The 20,214-nt window shown below is 44.2% G+C and overlaps 1 protein-coding gene across 3 annotated transcripts; it reads left to right on the forward strand.

Annotated features, from left to right (window-relative positions):
• The first annotated feature begins 9,729 nt into the window (after positions 1 to 9,729).
• Positions 9,730 to 19,429, forward strand: LOC123442959 (protein GIGANTEA). 3 transcript variants are annotated; one of them, XM_045119152.1, is made up of 16 exons: positions 9,730 to 9,838; positions 11,610 to 11,749; positions 11,887 to 12,003; positions 12,098 to 12,175; positions 12,272 to 12,326; positions 12,415 to 12,557; positions 12,654 to 12,910; positions 13,345 to 13,403; positions 13,613 to 13,853; positions 13,924 to 14,074; positions 14,206 to 14,415; positions 16,433 to 17,932; positions 18,032 to 18,100; positions 18,248 to 18,466; positions 18,626 to 18,718; positions 18,807 to 19,429. In XM_045119152.1, the coding sequence occupies exons 3-16, from the start codon at positions 11,917 to 11,919 to the stop codon at positions 19,110 to 19,112; spliced, it is 3,468 nt and encodes a 1,155-aa protein (XP_044975087.1). In that variant the 5' UTR covers positions 9,730 to 9,838; positions 11,610 to 11,749; positions 11,887 to 11,916; the 3' UTR covers positions 19,113 to 19,429. The 3 variants fall into 3 exon arrangements, with proteins under 3 accessions (XP_044975087.1, XP_044975089.1, XP_044975090.1); XM_045119154.1 differs by having other exon boundaries at positions 11,610 to 11,741; XM_045119155.1 differs by lacking the exon at positions 11,610 to 11,749 and having other exon boundaries at positions 9,731 to 9,838.
• Positions 19,430 to 20,214: the final 785 nt, after the last annotated feature.

Below are 20,214 nucleotides of genomic sequence, written 5' to 3' on the forward strand. Positions count from 1 at the left end.
ACGTGGTTTACCGGGCGCACCTAGAGATCAGGCCCATGCGGTTGCTCAAGTTCAATGGTCTCGCACCCTCCCTCTCCGACGTGTCAAGTTTGAGCATCCATCCCTTGACGCATCCGCAACGTCCAAATCGGACGCCATGTCAAGGCGGAGCCGCCTCTCTAGCGTGTCGAGGTGAGCACCCCTCCCTTGATGCAACCACGATGTCCAAACCGGAAGCCACGTGAGGGAGGGGTTGGTGTCACCGCCGCACAGCCGATATCCCACATTGCTGAGTCAGTGTCGCCACTTGACATAATTTTTGCTTATATATAGTGTTTAGGGCAATATTTATATCATTTTGGCATCAAATTTATATTATTATTTTTTGAACTAGCCTATTAATTCATTGTCTAGTGCTACTTGCTATTTTCCACACATTTTTGGATTTTTAGAAAACTCAATTTTATCGAGCTAAAACAATCAAGAAAAAAAATAGAAGTTTTGGGTCTAGAAGATTTCGGTGGTAATCGACATAGGCTGGGGGCTACCCACAGGACCCACATGCCTCCTTCATGTAGCCAGGGGCACACGGTGGGGACATGTGGGCCCCTGGTGCTATGTTCCACTGCCTCGACGTCCATGTGCCCCTACATATACTTGAAAACGCCAATGATTTTTCAACCCTAATTTTTCCACCACTTCACACCTCTGTTTCATGACAATCCAATCTGAGACCTTTTTCACAACTCTGTCGGAGGGGGAATTCTTCACGGTAGTCATCTCCGTCAACTTCAAAGCCATCATGATCGTCCATGAGTAGTTTCCTTTGGACTATGTGTTAATAGCAATAGTATATGGTTTTTCCACCTTGTTTCTCAATACAAAGATCACATGACCCGTCCTCCGTGATTGTGATCCATCCTATGTAATTTGCTGGTAATTTTGTTGAGATATGATGAATTGTCACTCTATGATGAGATTTATCCATGAAACTCTTTGACATCTATTTGGTTCATTTGTTGCATAACTCTTATTCATACATGCTCTTTGATCTATTCTTCTTTCTCGAGACAAATTTGAGGTTTGATTTCTAAGACGGAGTTGTGTATGTTAGTTAAGTTCAACCTTGCAAGTAATCTAGTCAAATGACAAAAAGTAGAAAATGATTGTATTGTGTTGTTGCCACTATGGATAAAAATATGGTTGTGTATTTGTCCATCAACGCAGGGTGAAGCCAATATACCACTTATTTTTTATTGGGAAAATCTCAACTAAGGGAAATACTATTTGCTATAATTGAGGGAAATACTATTTGCTACTATACTACTCCCCGTGTCTCAAGTTTGTACTAACTTTACAAAGTTAGTACAAACTTGAGTCGCTTATTTTGGGACCGAGGGAGTACATCACTCTTGCTCTTTGGAAAAATCTCAATGTATATCACAAGTAGCAATGCTTGCTAACAACCTTGCATTTGAGTGCCTAACACTTCCCTAGTCGAGAGTAAGCATTACTCAGGTTGCTCGGCCCGTAGACACAACAAGGGCCCAATCAAAGCCGTCAATTTTTGACCACACATGAAACTTGACATTACAACCACCCATTACCAAATTTCTAACATGTGTTATGTATGTGATTATCCCTTGTCATATTGTCTTCTCTAATCGTTCCCTCCTTTTCTCATGAATGTTCTAGTTTCACTAATACACTCATGTTTTCATAATCGTTATGATTGATTGGTCAATCAATAGCATCTTTTTTAAACTTGAGCTAATACATATACACATGCTATCAAATCCAGAATTAAAAGCATGTGTTCCCACTTACTTTACACCGTACTACTATGGAATCATAAGTCCTAAAAAACTACCATGGAATCATAAGTCCTAAAAGAACTACTCACACATGGTCATGTACGCAGCAAGGATGATGAAGATGACTTCTTCAATGGCTTCGCCATCCGATAAAACTACGAAATAGGGCACCACATGGGATCTCTTTGCAATAAAGGCTTGCGGCGGTGATATTTCTTTTCTTGAGGAACGATGGATGGTTTTGGTTTTTATAGGATTTATGACAGTGTAATTAGGTTAAGACATGGCTCAGGCGGGGCCATAAGCCTAGGTTGCGCGACCACTCCTAGGCGCACCATCTCGGCTTGTGGGGCCCTGGTGACTCATCTCAACGTCTTATGAACCTTCTAGTGTCCCTTCTCGTACATAAAGATGGTCAAAAATTAACATCGTGAATAGATCTTCGTAGGTATTGGTTTTGAGTAAAACAAAAAACAAAAAAAAAGAGGAACTCACACTTGACACTAGATTAATATGTTAGTCCAGGAAAATAATCTAAATTGCTATAAAAAGTATATAAAAGTGATAACATAATGGTATTTAATAATTAAAATTATAAATATGTTTGAGACGTATTCCACATTCGTGTACAATGTCGTTTCATGGGGTGCTTGATTTTGTGATATGCCCCACCTTACCCCGTGCCCCGCTGGCCATTCCCACCCCTCGTCACCATCGAGCACGGGGTGATGGGCCTCTCCTGGGTGCGGCTCTCTTTCTCCTTTGGTGGTAGTGTGAGTTTTTCTAGCAGCGTTACACGGTGAATATCCAAGGACGACTCTTCTCGGTAAGACCGATGGTGCTGGCACGGAGACGATGACAACCTGGTGCTCCTAGACCTACACTGGCATTTGGATCCGGGTGGGCCTACATGCGTGATCCGTGGCTGCACGCGAACATGGAGGCATCAGACTTGAACGACACTCGGGCATCACGAAGGTGTCAGGACGGAAGTGTGAGATCAACATGATGGTTCACGCGCTATGGCAGGGGTGCTAGTGGAACCCAACATTGTGGCTACAACAGCGGAGTAAACGAACATGGACGGTGTTGCCCCAATCTAGGTCGGCGACTCCAACATCCTCGACATTGTTACTTTGTTGGGAGCATCGTGTTCTTGAGACATGGTGTGGAAGTTCTGTGTTACGTTCCTCTTGTGCTTGGCGCTGTTTTGGGTTGAACATCGAGGGTGTAATGTAGTCGTCGCTAGTGTGCCCAATACAATGTCTTTCTCGGGGCTTACTGTATCCCGCCACTTAAGCATCGACTCCTTTAGGCCTTCAAGGGTTGTTGGTGCGTTGACAAGAAAGTTTAGTTGAAATTGTTATCCTTCGGAGGTAGCCGACATAGGCGGAGAGACGACTTTGATGTTCAATCAAGGTCGGTGCCTTTTGCGGTGTGATTGAAATGTGTGTGGTGGCCAATATTGAGATTATCTATGGTATCGAGTTTTAACTACACTTTTATTTGTAGGGAGAGACAGACTTTTTATAATTGTTCTATGCCTTTTATAAAAGGATGATACCCCACGGTTGTGCTGGGAATTGGTTGTCATATATTTTGATGATATATAATTATTTGTAATATGAATATTTGGATGAATGGTATGGAATGAAAAATAAAAATGCACATGTCTTTTTTTTTCCGAGACACGTGTCTTATTGTATTTAATTATAAATTTCTTTTCATGCATGTTTGCGTAATGAGATGTCATACATGCATGTTGAAAAATATATGTTAATAATGATAATCAATTAGGTGAGTTTTTCGCATACATGTCCGAAGCACCCTTGATAGGTAGCCGCCACAACTTCAAACCGGATCGGACAATCCTAAAAAATATGTCCTACCATCGTCATCCACCACTGGCTTTGTCCTACAACAACGTTCAACGACGACGAGGGAAGAGGCGAGAAGGAGACGACCATTGGAGGAGACGATGGGGGGGGGGGGGGGGCTCGTGTCATCGGTCCGAACGATGCAGGCTGTTAGGAGGATACACAAGATGCATAGGAACACCAAAAAAAAATTGTATATTGAGAGATTGCGCCATTGGACCACGTGATAGTTGGCTGGACATTTCGCCAAGAGACTCCCATGCTGCCATGTACGTGCACAGCATCTCCACTACACTCCACCCCAAGCGCGCTGGATCGTGGCTTTGGCCTACACTTGTCTTAATCCTCCTAGCGTGGGTGCTAAATTGACGTGCTCTATCTTCATGCTTTTCTTTTGATGAAAGGAGCTCATTCTTCATCTTCATGTTACAAGATCAGATCAGCCCCGTTTTCACGTGCGCCGTCCACACAAATTTGCCTCCAGCTGGCTCACAAGCACTGGCAAAAAGCATGTACATTTGCTTTCACCTAATACGCCGGGCCCACCGTCCGACAGCGGCCACGCGGTCCATTTCTCCTTCACCACCTGTCCTTCCTCCCTGCCGGGCCTCGTCCAAGACGTCGCCGTCTCGATCGGGCTCCCACACGCCGGCCACCACGAGATGGGGTCAACCACGGGCCGCGTGGCCGTTCCTGGCCCGTCCGATCCCGACCTGACGTCCGCGGGGAGCGCCGCGTGGCTCAGCCTGGCTAGCTCCACCTCCACCTACTCCGCCCCCGACGGCAAAGCCAGATGTTTCCAGACGCTTCCATGGCAGAGAGCGCTTAAGATATTTTACTAGGGGGATTAGCATATTCCAGTTCTACGGTCTCTTGCGTGAGTGGGTGCGCTATGTGTCATTGTTTTCTCGCCTTAAAATACTAAGCATGATTGGTGCTGCAGCTTTGTACTACTAGTACTGCTAACCGAGTGGTCCGGACAAGAAATGGAACAGTCTAGATGCTCTGCAATGTTCCACCCTAGCAGGCGTAGTCCAGTGTCGGCACTTCGCCATATTTGTTTGTGTTGATGTACTAAGAAGAAATTGTGTTCATGGGTCATGGCAGCATGGTCCTGATGAATCTTTGTACTATTGCAGATGATCAAGCAAACACATGCTTCAGTGATCCAACTGTTCTTTCTAGCCGTGTCCTATTGGCAGCAACACATGTCGACATTTCCCCAAAAAATTCTTCTCCGCGATATTTTCCGCTGACTAGAAGTAACAACTTTTCCTGCACCCGTGACTAGCAAACATACATGCACGCGATCATTGCTCGACTGGTCCCTGTCACCTCCATGGCTCCATTGCATATTTGTACGTGTTACATCAACCACCCAAGAAAAGCAAGGGCATGCACAAACGCCCAATTCTTTTCTTATACAGTATAATAATAATAATTTTAACTAAACACGCACCATCAACCATGGCTCGAAGAGGACCAAATCGCACAGATCTGCGCGCAAGTAGCCAAGCACGTGGGTCCCGCCATGATGGTGGACGAGCCGATTAAACTATGGTAATGGAACCATCGCGCACCACCGTCCAGCGACGCCATCGCTCATCCCCAGCCGTCCAGCGCGCCGACCGGTGACCTCACGCTGCCGCTCCTGCCGGGTAAAAGCAGCGCACGCATCTCGCCGCGGCCGTCCGATGGACGCGCTCGCCGATCTGACGGACGGCGTCACGGCGGACTAATCAGCCATTTTGCGTTGTCGTGTCATTAGCAATGGTTCTCGTTAATGCTTCTCTTTTGTTGCCAGCCCCTTCCAGAACCCTGAAATTACATGGTAATTGGATGCTACCCAAATAAAAGCTCGCTAAAGCTTACTAGTTTTTTTGGACAATTCGGCGAAGCTTTATTAATTGTTACAATGTTTATAAGGACGGATGACGGATTTTTCGGATGGCCTAACCAAACATGACGACCACCTTGCAGGTTAAGAGCATGCTTTGCTAAATTATGAGCTTCAAAATGAGAGCTCCTACGTTTGTAAACGAACTTACAAGAATTAAAAAAATTTGAAATGTCTAAAATTTCTTGAACTACCACACCATAGGTTGTCGAGGTACGATTCAGGATATCATTTACTACTACCTCACAATCTGAGGCAATTTGGATGTTTTGTATGTATAGATCTTTTGCCAGCGCAAGAGCTTTTCTGATAGCCAAATATTTCAGGGTAGGAGGATCTGAAATAAATCTGAAAACAGACGTCGCAACTTCCAAAAAAGTTCCCCCTTGATCCCTCGAGATGACACCAACAGACCCAAAGCCATGTCTAGAGATAGCTCCATCGATATTGAGCTTAGCAAAGCCAGGTGCTCGAGGGATCCATTGTTTTACTTGTTGTGGTGGAATGCTGGTCCTAACATGAACAAGTTTGTGATTGATTTCGCTCAACTCCCCAGATACGAGTTGATGAAGTTGTGTACCGCTATGGACGACTAAAAAATGTCCTCATAAATAGCTTTTGTCCTAGCTCCCCAAATTGCCCATAGGGTTGCGACGAGACGGACAAAATCATTTTCTGCTAATATTTCATGTAATGCAAAGATTCAATCCTTGGGGCCCTTCATATGATTACTCATTACCTTCATTGTATAGCACCCAAACACTGCCTGCCATAGGGCAGGTTATTAATGCATGTCGTCAAGTATCCCGAGCACCACAGAGAGCACAAGTATCCATTACGCCCTTTTACGGTGCTGCAACAGAACATCACATGAGATAGATTGTCTTGTCAATCTTCAAACGAAAAGCCGAAGTTTTGAGGAAACTTTGATGTGCGAGATAGAAGTCCACTGATTATTTTCAAACTCAATCACGAACGCACCCGCTTGTGTAGTCGTATATATTCTGACGTGTGTCACGGGCTCGTGGCGTATTTCTGAGTAAATATAACGTCCTTAATTTTTAAATATATATATATTTAGAAATTTTAACATGAACTATACAGGGATGTGTAGATATATTTTAGAGTGTATAGTCACTCATTTCATTCGTGAAAATATCATAGAACAAAAATGCTTTACAAAACCACATGTACTTTATAATGTTGTATGCCCTCTACAAAACATGAGTAGACTACATGTATTTCAGGCAACCCCTGTTCGTATAACATGTGTGTGTGGAGGCGGGGACGGGAGTATTTTTGTTACTCGCTCGGTTCGTAAACACATGTTCTTTTGGGCATTCACATGTATTTATATATTTTTTGAAATTATATTATCATAAGAGAAAAATTTCGTTGAATTTTAACAATTATTTTAGCCTTACAAATGTGAATATTTTCCGATTTCCATCAGTTAAAGTCTCACACCAATATGGCACACGCTTTTCAGGGGAACATGTATCTACGAGCGAATGTATCATTTTTAGAGCATCTCCAACAGATGCGTGCAAATGCGACACACATTTTTTTACAGCACAGGCAACGATCGTTTTTGCGCGCAATAGTTAGTTGCTTCATCAACGTTGCAAATTTTTAACAAGCGAACGTGCCGCTTCAGCACACGCTGTAAAATTAAGCGTGTGCCCAACAGAAACAATATTTTGCATTCAATGTGAAACAAAGAAAATCAAACAAACACAAAATAATTTGTTAAAAAATACTTCAATTATTATTATAACTGAAACAAATAATTAAAACTTCAATACAACAAATAGTTTATGGCCAATACAACAAATGTTGTGCTAGCACAACAAACATACAAAATCATGCATTTTGTCGTTCATTCCATGTCCACCACTCCTTGACTAAATCCTTCTGAAGATCATCATGTATTTCGGCACACCAAATACATGATAGGAGGCAACAAAGCGGACCACCCTCTCGGCCCTCCTCGCACTCGCACGAGATGTCTGAACAACTCATACGGAGAATAGTCTAAATCTTGCCCACGCTCGTTCTTGATGATCATGTTATGCATGATCACACAAAGCGTTCATGATATATCAAAGGATATTTTGATCCCAAAATCTTACTGGTCCTTTGACAATAACAAATTGAGCTTGCAAAATCCCAAAATCTCTTCCCACATCTTTCCTAGCCGCCACCTGAGCATTATGAAAATTAGGATTGTTCTTACCTTTCGATCTTTTTAATGGCTTCACAAATGTTTGCCACCTTGGATAGATGCCATCCGCAAGATAGTAGCCATAATTGTACGTATGACCATTTGCTACAAACTGTACCGGTGACAATTGACCATTTGCAATATTATTCATGAGTGGTGACCGCTGAACAACATTGATGTCATCTAAAGATCGTAGAATTCCAAAAAAACATGCCAACTCCAAGTCTCCTGATCGACCACCGCTTCAAGGATTATAGTGCCACCTTTTTTCTGACCGTGGAATTGTTCATGTCATGTTTTAGGATAGTTCTTTCAACTTCAATGCATACAATCTATTGAGTCAAGCATACGTGGGAACTCACAAGCTTTATTCATCTCCAAAAGCCCTGCAGCGTCCTCAGCATTGAGAACTCTGAAATATTCTGGACCAAACACTTGCACGATTCCAACTGCGAAGCACTTGGCACACATGATGGCTTGGCTCTCACCCATAGCTAACGATCATCAACTAGATCCGTCGGAATACCGTATGCCAACATATGCAAAACGGCGGTCACCTTTTGAAAGGTGCTATGTTCGAGTTCTCCCACGACATTTCTCCTTTGCTGAAAAAACCGATCATGGCTCGCCAATCTCTCTGCAATGTGTTTGGACAACTCGATGGTCATTCTAAAACAATGCCAAAAGTAGGACTCGGGGTATGTGGGAATCTCCGTAAAATTGTTCCTCATCAATCTGTTGTGGGTTTCGATCCTTTGCCTCCACAATTTCTGACGAACAAAAGCCTAACCATCGTGCTTCGGCTTTTTATTGATGTGGATAGCTAGGACTATTGCGAGGTCTTCCACCTCTTCAAGATCAAATTCTTCATCAAAAGAATTGTGGGACGAACTCATCTATAATTTTGAATTCAAACTAAAATTTAACACGACAAACAACATGCTCCAAAATCATCTACAAAAATGAAGTTTAGTAGCAATATATACCTTACAATCGTTTTGTCAAACATCTTGTGGACGTCGAGCTGCAAACCCCCGTCGGGCGCCATTCCTCGGTGGAACGGGGCGCTCCAGGAGCGGCCGCGGCGGAGGAAGTAGTGGCTGCCACCGGGGAAGAGGTCGAAGCGGCGCGTGCGGTGGGGAATGGCGGGAGGAATAGCCGACGGGTCGCCGAAGAGGATGGGGAAGTCACGCGCGCGAGCGGAGCTTTTAGATCCGGCGGTTGGTGGATATTCGCGCGAGCGAATCGCTGTTCAGCGCGTGGTAGCGGACGGTGAAAAAATAGAGCGTGCGATGCGGTTCTGTTCGACGTGCGGAATATCTTTTAACGCGCACAATTTTAACGCGTGTGTTAGAGCTGTTAATTCAATGCGAGCTAAAAATGCCGTTTTTTCACACGCGCGACTTATTTAACGAGTCTGTTAAAGATGTTGGAGATGCTTTACGCTTGCATGGCAACCTTGAACGCTCGAGTTATTACCAAAAATAAGCGGAGAAGAGAAGCAATTGCATGAATCACCAGGCACCATCTTGAATTTTCATCATAGTTCGAGGGCGAAGATGCAGAAAACACGTGCACTCGAATATGCGATGGATGGCTGGCATGGCATGGGGGGGTCATCCATGCATCCATGCCATGCGCCCCTCCCGAAAATATCAAGGCCATGTCAGCCGCGCCCCCTGGCGATCCCGCCAGCCCCCAGCCGCGCACGCGCGAATAAGTATCTCCGCCCACCCACCGGTCGCCGACCCGCGGGCCCGCCGCCCCCACAGCCCAGGTGTCAGTCACGCAGCGCACCGCGCGGGCTCCACCCCTCGCCCCGCGAGGCGAGTGAAATAACGGAGCCAACGCTACACAGACCACCGCCTACCCCTCCCATTACGGAAAAAATCTTTTTCTCGCCTCTCCTCGCCCCTCACATTTTTCTCTCTCCTCCTCCTCCTCCTCTCTGCCTTCGCCTCTGCCTCAGCCTCGCCCGCCGCGCAATCCCGTCGCCGGCGCCGCCGATTCGCCGCCCGAGCTCCGTATTGGGGCGCTCCCGACCGAGGTACAGCTCCTGGCTCCTTCCCCCGCTACCCCGAACTCCCGCCCAGCGCTCCGTTTTGTTCATTTTGCGCCGTGTTTGCTGCTCTGCCGCCTTGATTTTCGCTCGCGGCCCGTGGAGCCGGTAGATTCGAGGGTAGTCTGTGTTTGAGTGTACCCGGGCGAGGCGTCGCCGATGGTTTTAGCTGATAAGTTTCGCGTTCTGGCGGCGAGGTTCAGCTGATTGTGATGCAGTTTCTCTTCGTAATCTCGAGTAGATCAACGGGAGGCGGACGCTTGTTCCTGCGAAATTCGGGGCGGTTCCGGATTTGGCGCTTGTAGCGCGGATTCGAGCTTGGTTTTGCTCCGTTTTAGGGTGTCATTTCGGCGCGTAGATTTCGCAGTTTCGGCTGCGGATGTAACTGGTGTAGCGGAGACAGTTATTGGAAAAATCGTTTGGGGGTGAAGATGGTTATATGTTAGCTTATGGTTTTCCATTTTAATTCACAGCTAAACTCAAGGCCACAAGCAGAAATCTCGAAAGAAGCGGGTGTTGTGTGTCTGAGAAATTTTACTTGCTTTTGAAATATATCTGATGTGCAGAATTAAACTCCTTTTGGTTCTGCTCCTGTTCAACTTCCGAGGGTTACGTGTTGGAATGGATCTATATTGCATTTGTCTACTTGCTATATTTAGCGCGTGGATGGATCTAATCGGATTTTCTAAATTAGAAACGTGCGATGTTCGATAATAGACAAAAACATGGTAAGGCAAGTGAACTACCAATATTGTTTTACCCAAATTTGGTTAGCAGTCATCTGACTTGCAGTTATTGCCCCTCTGAAATATGTGGATTGTGTATTATTATGTTCAGATTTGTATGAACTTGTACAGTAGTTATAAGCTTACAACGTAGCTCTGCTATTGTTTTTTCTTTCTCCTTTTTCTTCATTCTGGTTTCTGTTTCTGGGGTCCCAGTTCCGAGTTGTTTTCTTTGTTTCTGCGTTGTGCCATTTTGGTGTTACTCATCTAATACAAACGGCACATCTTTTGGTCTGATGTGTCATGTGTGTTCGAGAAAGACGGCATATATCTTTTATTTCTTTATTGAGAATGGTTGCTCCTTTTCTAGATGAGAATTTGATGCTTCTAGTTGTGTAAAAATACATCAATTTTACACACATAAGCTCTTTTTAAAGTCCAAAAGACAATCCTCAGCTCCGAAACAAAACAGTTCAATTTGCAACCTAAAACGCCCCCCCCCCGCGCGCGCGCGCCAAAAGAAAGAACATCTTTTGGGAGACGTGCCATTTACGTCCAAGGCAGCCATCTCTCCAACTCGAGGAATCATGTTGAGCAGAATTGGGTCTGGGACCAATGATGAAGATGAGTAGATGACTGAGCCCTTGGATCCTGATCCAAGGGTCAGAGTTGGCGATTAGATGTGTTCCTATACTATCTTATTTCCCCAAGCATCTGGAATCATTCCATTCCATCCCATTCTCAAATCTCAAAGTCCAGGATGGTTCCATTCCAGTCTACTTCATTCCTCAAACCACTAACGGTTTTAGAGTTGAAATCCTTTTTCTGACTCTGTTAAGGGCTGGGAATGTAAACGAGACTTCTTTTTAGAAATATGTTGCCAAGGCTATGCAAAATTTGTTCCATTGGCTGGTTGACCTCCTCTCTTGTCAATTTATGGCAATATTTCTTGTTTTAAAATTTATTAAAATGACATCTATAATAATGTCCCTTTCCTTCTTTCGACTTTCCTTTTGCTATATTTTGCAATGCAGAGACGTTAAGCGCCTATGGTTGGAACTGGTTGATATGATATCTGGTCACATTGTGGGATGCAATCCCCCCTTAGTGGGGGGTGATTGAAGAAGTCAACAATAGGAGAACTTGCATCTTGCTGAAGTTTTCTGGTACTGAGGCAAGTAGCTTATAAGAAGAATAGGGAATGGCATAGATGGATAACTGACCCGCTATTTTAGCATGCTGTTGAATATGCTTTTATTGCTAACTGGGGCAGTTTTTCTAATTTCTTTCTTTCTGAGTGTTCCTCTCTAGTTTCTTGAGCAGGCTCTTAAACTACCAAGTATGTCAGCGTCAAATGGGAAGTGGATTGATGGACTCCAGTTCTCATCACTGTTCTGGCCCCCGCCACACGATGCGCAGCAGAAACAGGTACAATGCTCATAGTTTAGCTATGTCATATACGCTATAACTTTGTAAACACCTGATGTTAATGCGACACTTATGTTTTCTTTTCTTTTTGAAGGCACAAATTTTAGCCTATGTTGAGTACTTTGGTCAGTTCACATCTGACAGCGAGCAATTCCCGGAGGATGTAGCTCAGGTACTGTATCTCTTGGCATAAATTAGTTTTTTTTGTGGTAAAATTTATATCAACTGTTAATATTTAGACCCCTCCATCTTTCTTGCTTGTGTGCAGCTAATTCAAACTTGCTATCCATCAAAAGAAAAGCGGTTGGTAGATGAAGTATTAGGTAACATATGAACTTCTGATAGCTACACATTATTACTACATGCATATGAAGAAAGAAATTGACACTCTTGTTTTTGCATTTCGCCCAGCAACTTTTGTTCTCCATCACCCCGAGCATGGTCATGCAGTTGTACATCCAATTCTTTCACGCATCATAGACGGGACACTGAGTTATGATAGTCATGGTTCCCCATTCAATTCCTTCATCTCCTTATTTACCCAAAGTTCTGAGGTGAGGCCCTTACTTCCCTGGTTACTTTCAGTTCTCTTGCTTGATGCTGGTTGTGGTTGAAGTTCTGTTGCTCATGAAGTGTACTTTTGGCTGCAGAAAGAGTACTCAGAGCAGTGGGCCTTGGCCTGTGGAGAGATTCTTAGAGTTCTAACTCACTACAACAGGCCAATCTTTAAAGTTGCAGACTGTAACAACACCTCTGACCAGGCTACAACAAGTTGTTCTGCACAGGAGAAAGCTAATTACTCTCCAGGAAATGAACCTGAACGGAAGCCATTGAGGCCATTATCTCCTTGGATCACAGATATTTTGCTAACTGCACCTTTAGGCATTAGAAGCGACTATTTTAGATGGTGAGTTGACTTTAATTTCTTTTTATCTTTTTCTTATGAAACACAACTTAAGGTAATGTGACTATTAATAAGGAGCAAAATTAGCGAATGGAGAAACAGGGTAAATAGTAGAACCACGCGAGGAAAATAGTATTGCAGGTGAGCAATAAGGCTGAAACTCAGGAGTAAGTGGCCTGTAATGAACACCACACTGCAAGCATCCCCGGTATGCTAATGGGAGTTTGTGCTAATCAACTCCAAATATGCTAATGGCAGTGTGCCAATCAACTCTAAATATACTAATGGGAGTGTATGCTGTACATGAATAGTAAATGTCAACGCTTTTCAGCTTGTTGGAATATATGCTGTTACTGTTGTAAATCAACAGTTTGCTATCATACACTTCGCTTAGTAATATTAGCTGATTACTCTCTGTTTCATTTTAAACCTATCAGGTGTGGTGGAGTTATGGGAAAATACGCAGCTGGTGGAGAATTGAAGCCTCCAACAACTGGTTAGTAATTTTGAAATCAACTTTTGTGCCTGAAATGAGAAGATGCAGTAACACTAGATGTTTTCTTTGTTCCATCGAGATTTTATGTCTTTGTTGCTTCTTATTTTTATTATGCGGGTTTTCCAAGTGTGGAACACCTTTTTTTCTTGCAACAGATGCTAATTCTTGCCATAAACAAAAATGATTAATTATACGTCCTTTTAATTTAGCTTACAGCCGAGGAGCTGGTAAGCACCCACAACTCATGCCATCCACCCCAAGATGGGCTGTTGCCAATGGAGCTGGAGTTATTTTAAGTGTCTGTGATGAGGAAGTAGCTCGTTATGAGACAGCAAACTTAACCGCGGCAGCTGTTCCCGCCCTTCTGCTACCTCCACCGACAACACCCTTGGATGAGCATTTGGTGGCAGGGCTACCCCCTCTTGAGCCATACGCTCGCTTGTTTCATAGGTAAGATCCTATCATTTGTCATACCAAGTCTGCTTTCCGGATTGTACTAAACGTGTTACTCTCTTGTCAGATACTATGCAATTGCCACACCAAGTGCTACACAAAGATTGCTTTTTGGTCTTCTTGAAGCACCACCATCATGGGCTCCAGATGCACTTGATGCAGCAGTTCAGCTTGTTGAACTCCTTCGGGCAGCTGAAGATTATGCTACTGGCATGCGGGTATGACATACTGCATGCTGGCTGTTGTTTCAGTCCTGTTAGTTGTGATGCCTCACGATACAAAATTTCCATATTCGTATGTTTTGGGTGTGCATGTTTACTAATCTTGGTAACTTTAAATTCCTGTTCAGCTTCCAAAAAATTGGTTGCATCTTCATTTCTTGCGTGCGATTGGAACTGCAATGTCTATGAGGGCTGGTATTGCTGCCGATACAGCTGCTGCGTTGCTTTTTCGCATACTATCCCAACCAACGTTGCTTTTTCCTCCACTAAGGCATGCTGAAGGAGTTGAAGTGCAACATGAACCACTGGGTGGCTATGTATCATCATACAAAAGACAGGTATGCAGTAGTTTCTGCATCTAGTTAATTTTTCATTATCTGTTCTTCTTTAGTAAAGACTCAAAGCATAGTTAGTCTTTTCTGGGGCTTATGTATTCTAGGCTCTGTTGTTAAGTTCAGGGGATCTTATTATACACTGATTTAGGCATTGTTAGTCACAGTTTACGTTACTACTGTTAGGAAAGCAACTTGTCTATATTGAAGGCCCAAGGGGCATATATATATTACACATGACTTGAGGTGCAAGGAAAGTAAAGATAGACTAATAAGGACTCCTAGACTAATACTAATAGACTAATAAGGACTCCTAGACTAATACTAATACTTTCTAACACCCCCCCTCAAATGCAAAGCGTATGCAATAGCATTGCATTTGAAGAAGTGTAATACTAAAACACAATGATAATCCAAATCCGCGTCTTGAGAGTGTCGTCGTAGCATGAAGAGTCTTCAAAACTTGTCGAGTCGCCGAAGGAGAGAACGAAGAGATGGCACATCAGAGGTAGACACCGCATCACTTGAAGATACAAGATAAGTATCAAGAGAAGATGGGTTGTCAAAAGAAGATTGCACATCAAGAGAATAAAGCATTGTGCAGAAAATCATAGTCCACGACAACCGTCGGCGAAAGAAGCTCGGCGGATAAGGCACGATGGACGTAGATCGACAATGCAAAAGAAGTCTAGAAAATCCTATAGAAAACAATAAGGGCAAATAGGCCACAAAAGTTGCATAGAAAGGATCAGGACCAAAGAAAAGGCTGACGGACAAAGGTATGGTGGACTCGCATGGCATGAGAAAACACAAAATATCAACGGATTTGGTGGACGCAGCGGGAAAAAAAACTGAAAAGCATATATGAAACTAGATGCGGTAGCAGCGGAAGAGAACCATGACGGAAAACAGTAGACTAGCAGCAGCAGGCCAAGTGCCCACGTACAGATGGAATCACACGCACACAGAATCAGGCAACAGCACCAGCTAGCTGCAGCACGTAGAGCAGCCGAACGAGGAGAGCAACACGTGAGCAGCCACAGTAGGCTGGAGGTGCAGGAGCTGTCTGGGCCAGCAGCAGGGAGGTTGAGCAGCGTGGAGGTGGATGGCAGGCACGGCCATGTTAGGAAAGCAACAACACCCGTACTAGATGCTTGTCCGTTGCCTATAATCCCGTTGGAGACGAGACACCGCGATCTGCTGCAAGATCCGGCTGGAAGCGGTGGAACACTGCGGCCGGCGACGGAATCCGATTGAAGATCACGAGAGACGGCGGCCGGCGACGGGATCCGGCTGGAGGACAGCAGATCGAGCCCAACGGCCAGATCGCGAGCACAGCTGACGGGACGCCTGCGAATCTGAACAAAGCAGCCAGGGAGTCAACGGAGCAGAAGCACGGCTGATGGGAAGGAGCCTGCTGCGATCTGGATTCAATCGGGGCGATGTATTCAGCAGGGCGAGACGGGATCCAGCGACGGGAACGGGACAAAATTTTTGGATCGTGAGGACGAGTTGCGGCGTCTGGAGACCTAAACCTAGGCTCTAATACCATGTTAGGAAAGCAACTTGTCTATATTGAAGGCCCAAGGGGCATATATATATTACACATGACTTGAGGTGCAAGGAAAGTAAAGATAGACTAATAAGGACTCCTAGACTAATACTAATAGACTAATAAGGACTCCTAGACTAATACTAATACTTCCTAACAACTACCTTAGTTGAGCTAAAACACTGCAACATACAGATAATCCTTATAGTTAATTTCCATTCAACATTTGATTATTTTTGCATACTTGCTCATGTGGAATGCTTCTATCAATTCCTCAATCACGTATCTTGTGATTTACCATGTTCTATGACTACTGTTTTAGAGATTTCACACCAAAGCTGCGCATTCAACTATCGTCTTTATTTACACCCTTCCATAGGGGAATCCATGTTTTAGTCTTCTTGGTTTTACTGATTGTTGCCTTATGTCTGCATGACTAATTTACCTGCTTGCACTTTGAACTATTCACAGCTGGAAGTTCCTGCATCTGAAACCACAATTGATGCCACTGCACAAGGCATTGCTTCCTTGCTGTGTGCTCATGGTCCTGATGTTGAGTGGAGAATATGTACCATCTGGGAAGCTGCCTATGGTTTGTTACCTCTGAATTCATCAGCAGTTGATTTGCCCGAAATCGTTGTAGCTGCTCCGCTTCAGCCACCTACTTTGTCATGGAGCCTATACTTGCCACTGTTGAAAGTATTCGAGTATCTACCTCGTGGAAGTCCATCTGAAGCATGCCTTATGAGAATATTTGTGGCAACAGTTGAAGCTATACTCAGAAGAACTTTCCCTTCGGAAACCTCTGAATCATCTAAAAGACCAAGAAGTCAATCCAAGAACCTTGCTGTTGCTGAACTCCGTACAATGATACATTCACTCTTTGTTGAATCATGTGCTTCAATGAACCTTGCTTCCCGGTTGTTGTTTGTTGTATTAACTGTTTGCGTCAGTCATCAAGCTTTGCCAGGGGGCAGCAAAAGACCAACGGGTAGTGAAAACCATTCTTCTGAGGAGGCCACTGAGGACCCAAGATTAACCAATGGAAGAAATAAGGTCAAGAAGAAACAAGGGCCTGTTGGTACATTTGACTCGTATGTGCTGGCTGCTGTTTGTGCCTTATCTTGTGAGCTTCAGCTGTTCCCTATCCTTTGCAAGAGTGCAACAAACTCAAAAGTAAAAGACTCTATAAAGATCCTGAAGCCTGGAAAAAACAATGGGATCAGTAATGAGCTACAGAATAGCATTAGCTCAGCAATTCTCCATACTCGTAGAATTCTTGGCATCCTGGAAGCTCTTTTCTCCTTGAAGCCATCATCAGTTGGTACCTCCTGGAACTATAGTTCAAATGAGATAGTTGCAGCGGCTATGGTTGCCGCTCATGTTTCTGAGTTATTTCGCCGGTCGAGGCCATGCCTAAATGCACTATCTTCACTGAAGCGATGTAAGTGGGATGCTGAGATTTCTACCAGGGCATCATCCCTTTACCATTTGATCGATTTGCATGGTAAAACTGTGTCCTCCATCGTGAACAAAGCTGAGCCTCTAGAAGCTCACCTGACTTTTACATCAGTAAAGAGAGATGGTCAACAACACATTGAGGAAAACAGCACCAGCTCATCGGGTAATGGCAACTTGGAAAAGAAGAATGCTTCAGCCTCACACATGAAAAATGGTTTTTCAAGACCACTCTTGAAATGCTCAGAAGAGGCTAGGCGAAATGGTAATGTTGCAAGTACATCCGGGAAAGTTCCTGCAACTTTACAGGCTGAAGCATCTGATTTGGCTAACTTCCTTACCATGGATAGAAATGGGGGTTATCGAGGCTCTCAGACTCTCCTAAGTTCTGTTATCTCAGAAAAACAGGAATTATGCTTCTCTGTTGTCTCATTGCTCTGGCATAAGCTTATTGCATCTCCTGAAACGCAGATGTCTGCAGAAAGTACATCAGCTCATCAAGGTTGGAGAAAGGTATGATTCGTGTGGCCATTGGCATAACACAGCAATGCTTCAGTGACATTCTAATTTTGTTATCTTATTAACTGTACATCTGACATTTTTTACGTATAGGTTGTAGATGCCCTTTGTGATGTTGTTTCAGCCTCACCAGCCAAGGCTTCAACTGCTATTGTTCTGCAGGTAAAGATTTATTCAGAGATTTGGCCGCACTGAAATTTGGTTCAGATTTTGGCTTCTTGTCCCTTCATTTCTCATGTGGGAACACACATTGTCTTCATGACATATACATATGTATTTCCTGTCATATTTATGGACTCTTGTATGCAGGCTGAGAAGGACCTACAGCCCTGGATTGCTCGAGATGACGAGGAAGGTCAAAAGATGTGGAGAGTCAACCAGCGAATAGTTAAACTGATAGCTGAGCTTATGAGGAACCATGATAGCCCAGAAGCATTGATAATTCTTGCTAGTGCTTCAGACCTTCTGCTTCGTGCTACAGATGGGATGCTTGTTGATGGTGAAGCTTGTACCTTGCCTCAGTTAGAGGTAAATACATATACAAAAGTTCCTTCACAGAATAGCACAAACATATCATCTGTTGTACTTTATTGTCGTTAAAGCAGCATCGACTCATTGTCTTGCTTTGAAGTTGCATATCATCGATTCATTCTGACAACGTTTGTTCCTGTGATTGAATACGCACAGCTCCTGGAAGTAACTGCTAGAGCTATTCATCTCATCGTTGAATGGGGAGACCCAGGTGTAGCAGTTGCTGATGGCCTCTCAAATCTGTTAAAGGTATGTCTTTCGTTCAGATCTTACCCCTAATCTGTTCATCAGAAACACAACCACGTTTAAAATGCTAATGAGTCAATGTGGTTTGCAGTGCCGTCTATCGCCTACCATCCGCTGCCTCTCCCACGCTAGCGCACACGTACGAGCGCTCAGCATGTCCGTCCTCCGTGACATCTTGAACAGTGGACCACTAGGTTCCAGTAAGACCATTCAAGGCGAGCAACGGAACGGCATCCAAAGCCCAAACTACCAATGCGCGGCAGCAAACACGGTGAACTGGCAAGCGGATGTCGAGAGATGTATAGACTGGGAAGCCCGCAGCCGCCGTGCCACCGGGATGACCCTCGCCTTCCTCACCGCTGCTGCTAACGAGCTGGGCTGCCCCCTTCCTTGCTGACAAGGCCATATTTGAAGCTGACAATCAGCAACACTTGACAGTTGGTGCGAGCAGTTGCTGCATGGTCAGCGAGCAGGATGGCTAATTAATCCCTTGCTCAAGGATGGCTTTCCATTCCCAGTCTGCCCCCCATGATGTGATGTATATTAGCTGATGTTCCCAATCATACGGAGCTTTGCTCCCGCGGTGTGATTTTAACTTGCAATCTGACGTTAGATGTTCAAGCATATTGAACTGCTTGTGCTGTAACTTGTATTCATGATGTAACAGTAAGATGTCCGCTATGTTAAATGAAGACGTGTCATTTTGCCTCCCCATTCCTCTCCTTGGAACAGCGCGTGAGACTTTCTGGACTGGCCTCTGTGCCGAAATTGGCCTCCTTGCTGCAAAAATTGCAAATGGTGCAGGGGGCACAATGGTGCCCGTTAAATTTGAATTTTTTTTAGACATACACAAACATGTATGTTATGTATCTGTAAAATTTTAAATCATTTTATCATTTTACTTTCACGTGGCATACAAAAAAATGACAAATATGTATTTATAAATGTGTTTTTTTTGTTATTGGGCCATTTTTTTTACGGCTAACAAATTACACTTTTTCAAAATGAAATTTCATTGATTCGTAATGAATACATAGAAGTTTCCACAGAATTATTTTTGTTTTTTTTGAAACTTCAAAATATGTTTTTCGATTTTTTTAAAAGGGCACCTTTGGTGCCCGGGCACACAAACTTTGATCTCTCCTTGCTACCTCTATATCCCTGACCCCTTCTCCCACCCCCGCCGTGGCCCCTCTCCCTTCCATTTTCGGCGACCGACAGTGAGTGGATGGGGGCCTTGGTTCTTGTGCCATATGTATAGTTGTAGGACTTTCCTCCTCAATAAACCAGATTCGAGGACTTCTTTCTTGCTTCGTGGGATCTTCGTTTTGGTCATGCTGGCTAGAATAAAGGTCGCTGGAGCTGACAATATGCTTGGATCTCAGGCCCTTCCCCAAGATAAAGGAGTGAAGGAGGGTTATGCTGTGCTTGATTCAGTTTCTTCTTCTTTCGGAGTCCCTCTTGTCTTCATGGAAAAGAGAAGAGAGACAGAGGAGGTG

The sequence above is a fragment of the Hordeum vulgare genome, chromosome 3H (assembly GCF_904849725.1).
Source record: "Hordeum vulgare subsp. vulgare chromosome 3H, MorexV3_pseudomolecules_assembly, whole genome shotgun sequence".
Classification (NCBI taxonomy): domain Eukaryota; kingdom Viridiplantae; phylum Streptophyta; class Magnoliopsida; order Poales; family Poaceae; genus Hordeum; species Hordeum vulgare.

Coding starts and splice junctions, on each gene's coding strand:
- LOC123442959 (XM_045119152.1), top strand. CDS start 11,917: ATGTCAGCGTCAAATGGGAAGTGGATTGATGGACTCCAGTTCTCATCA. Junction 14,416..16,432: donor TATCATCATACAAAAGACAG/GTATGCAGTAGT, acceptor AACTATTCACAG/CTGGAAGTTCCTGCATCTGA. Junction 18,467..18,625: donor GTACCTTGCCTCAGTTAGAG/GTAAATACATAT, acceptor GAATACGCACAG/CTCCTGGAAGTAACTGCTAG.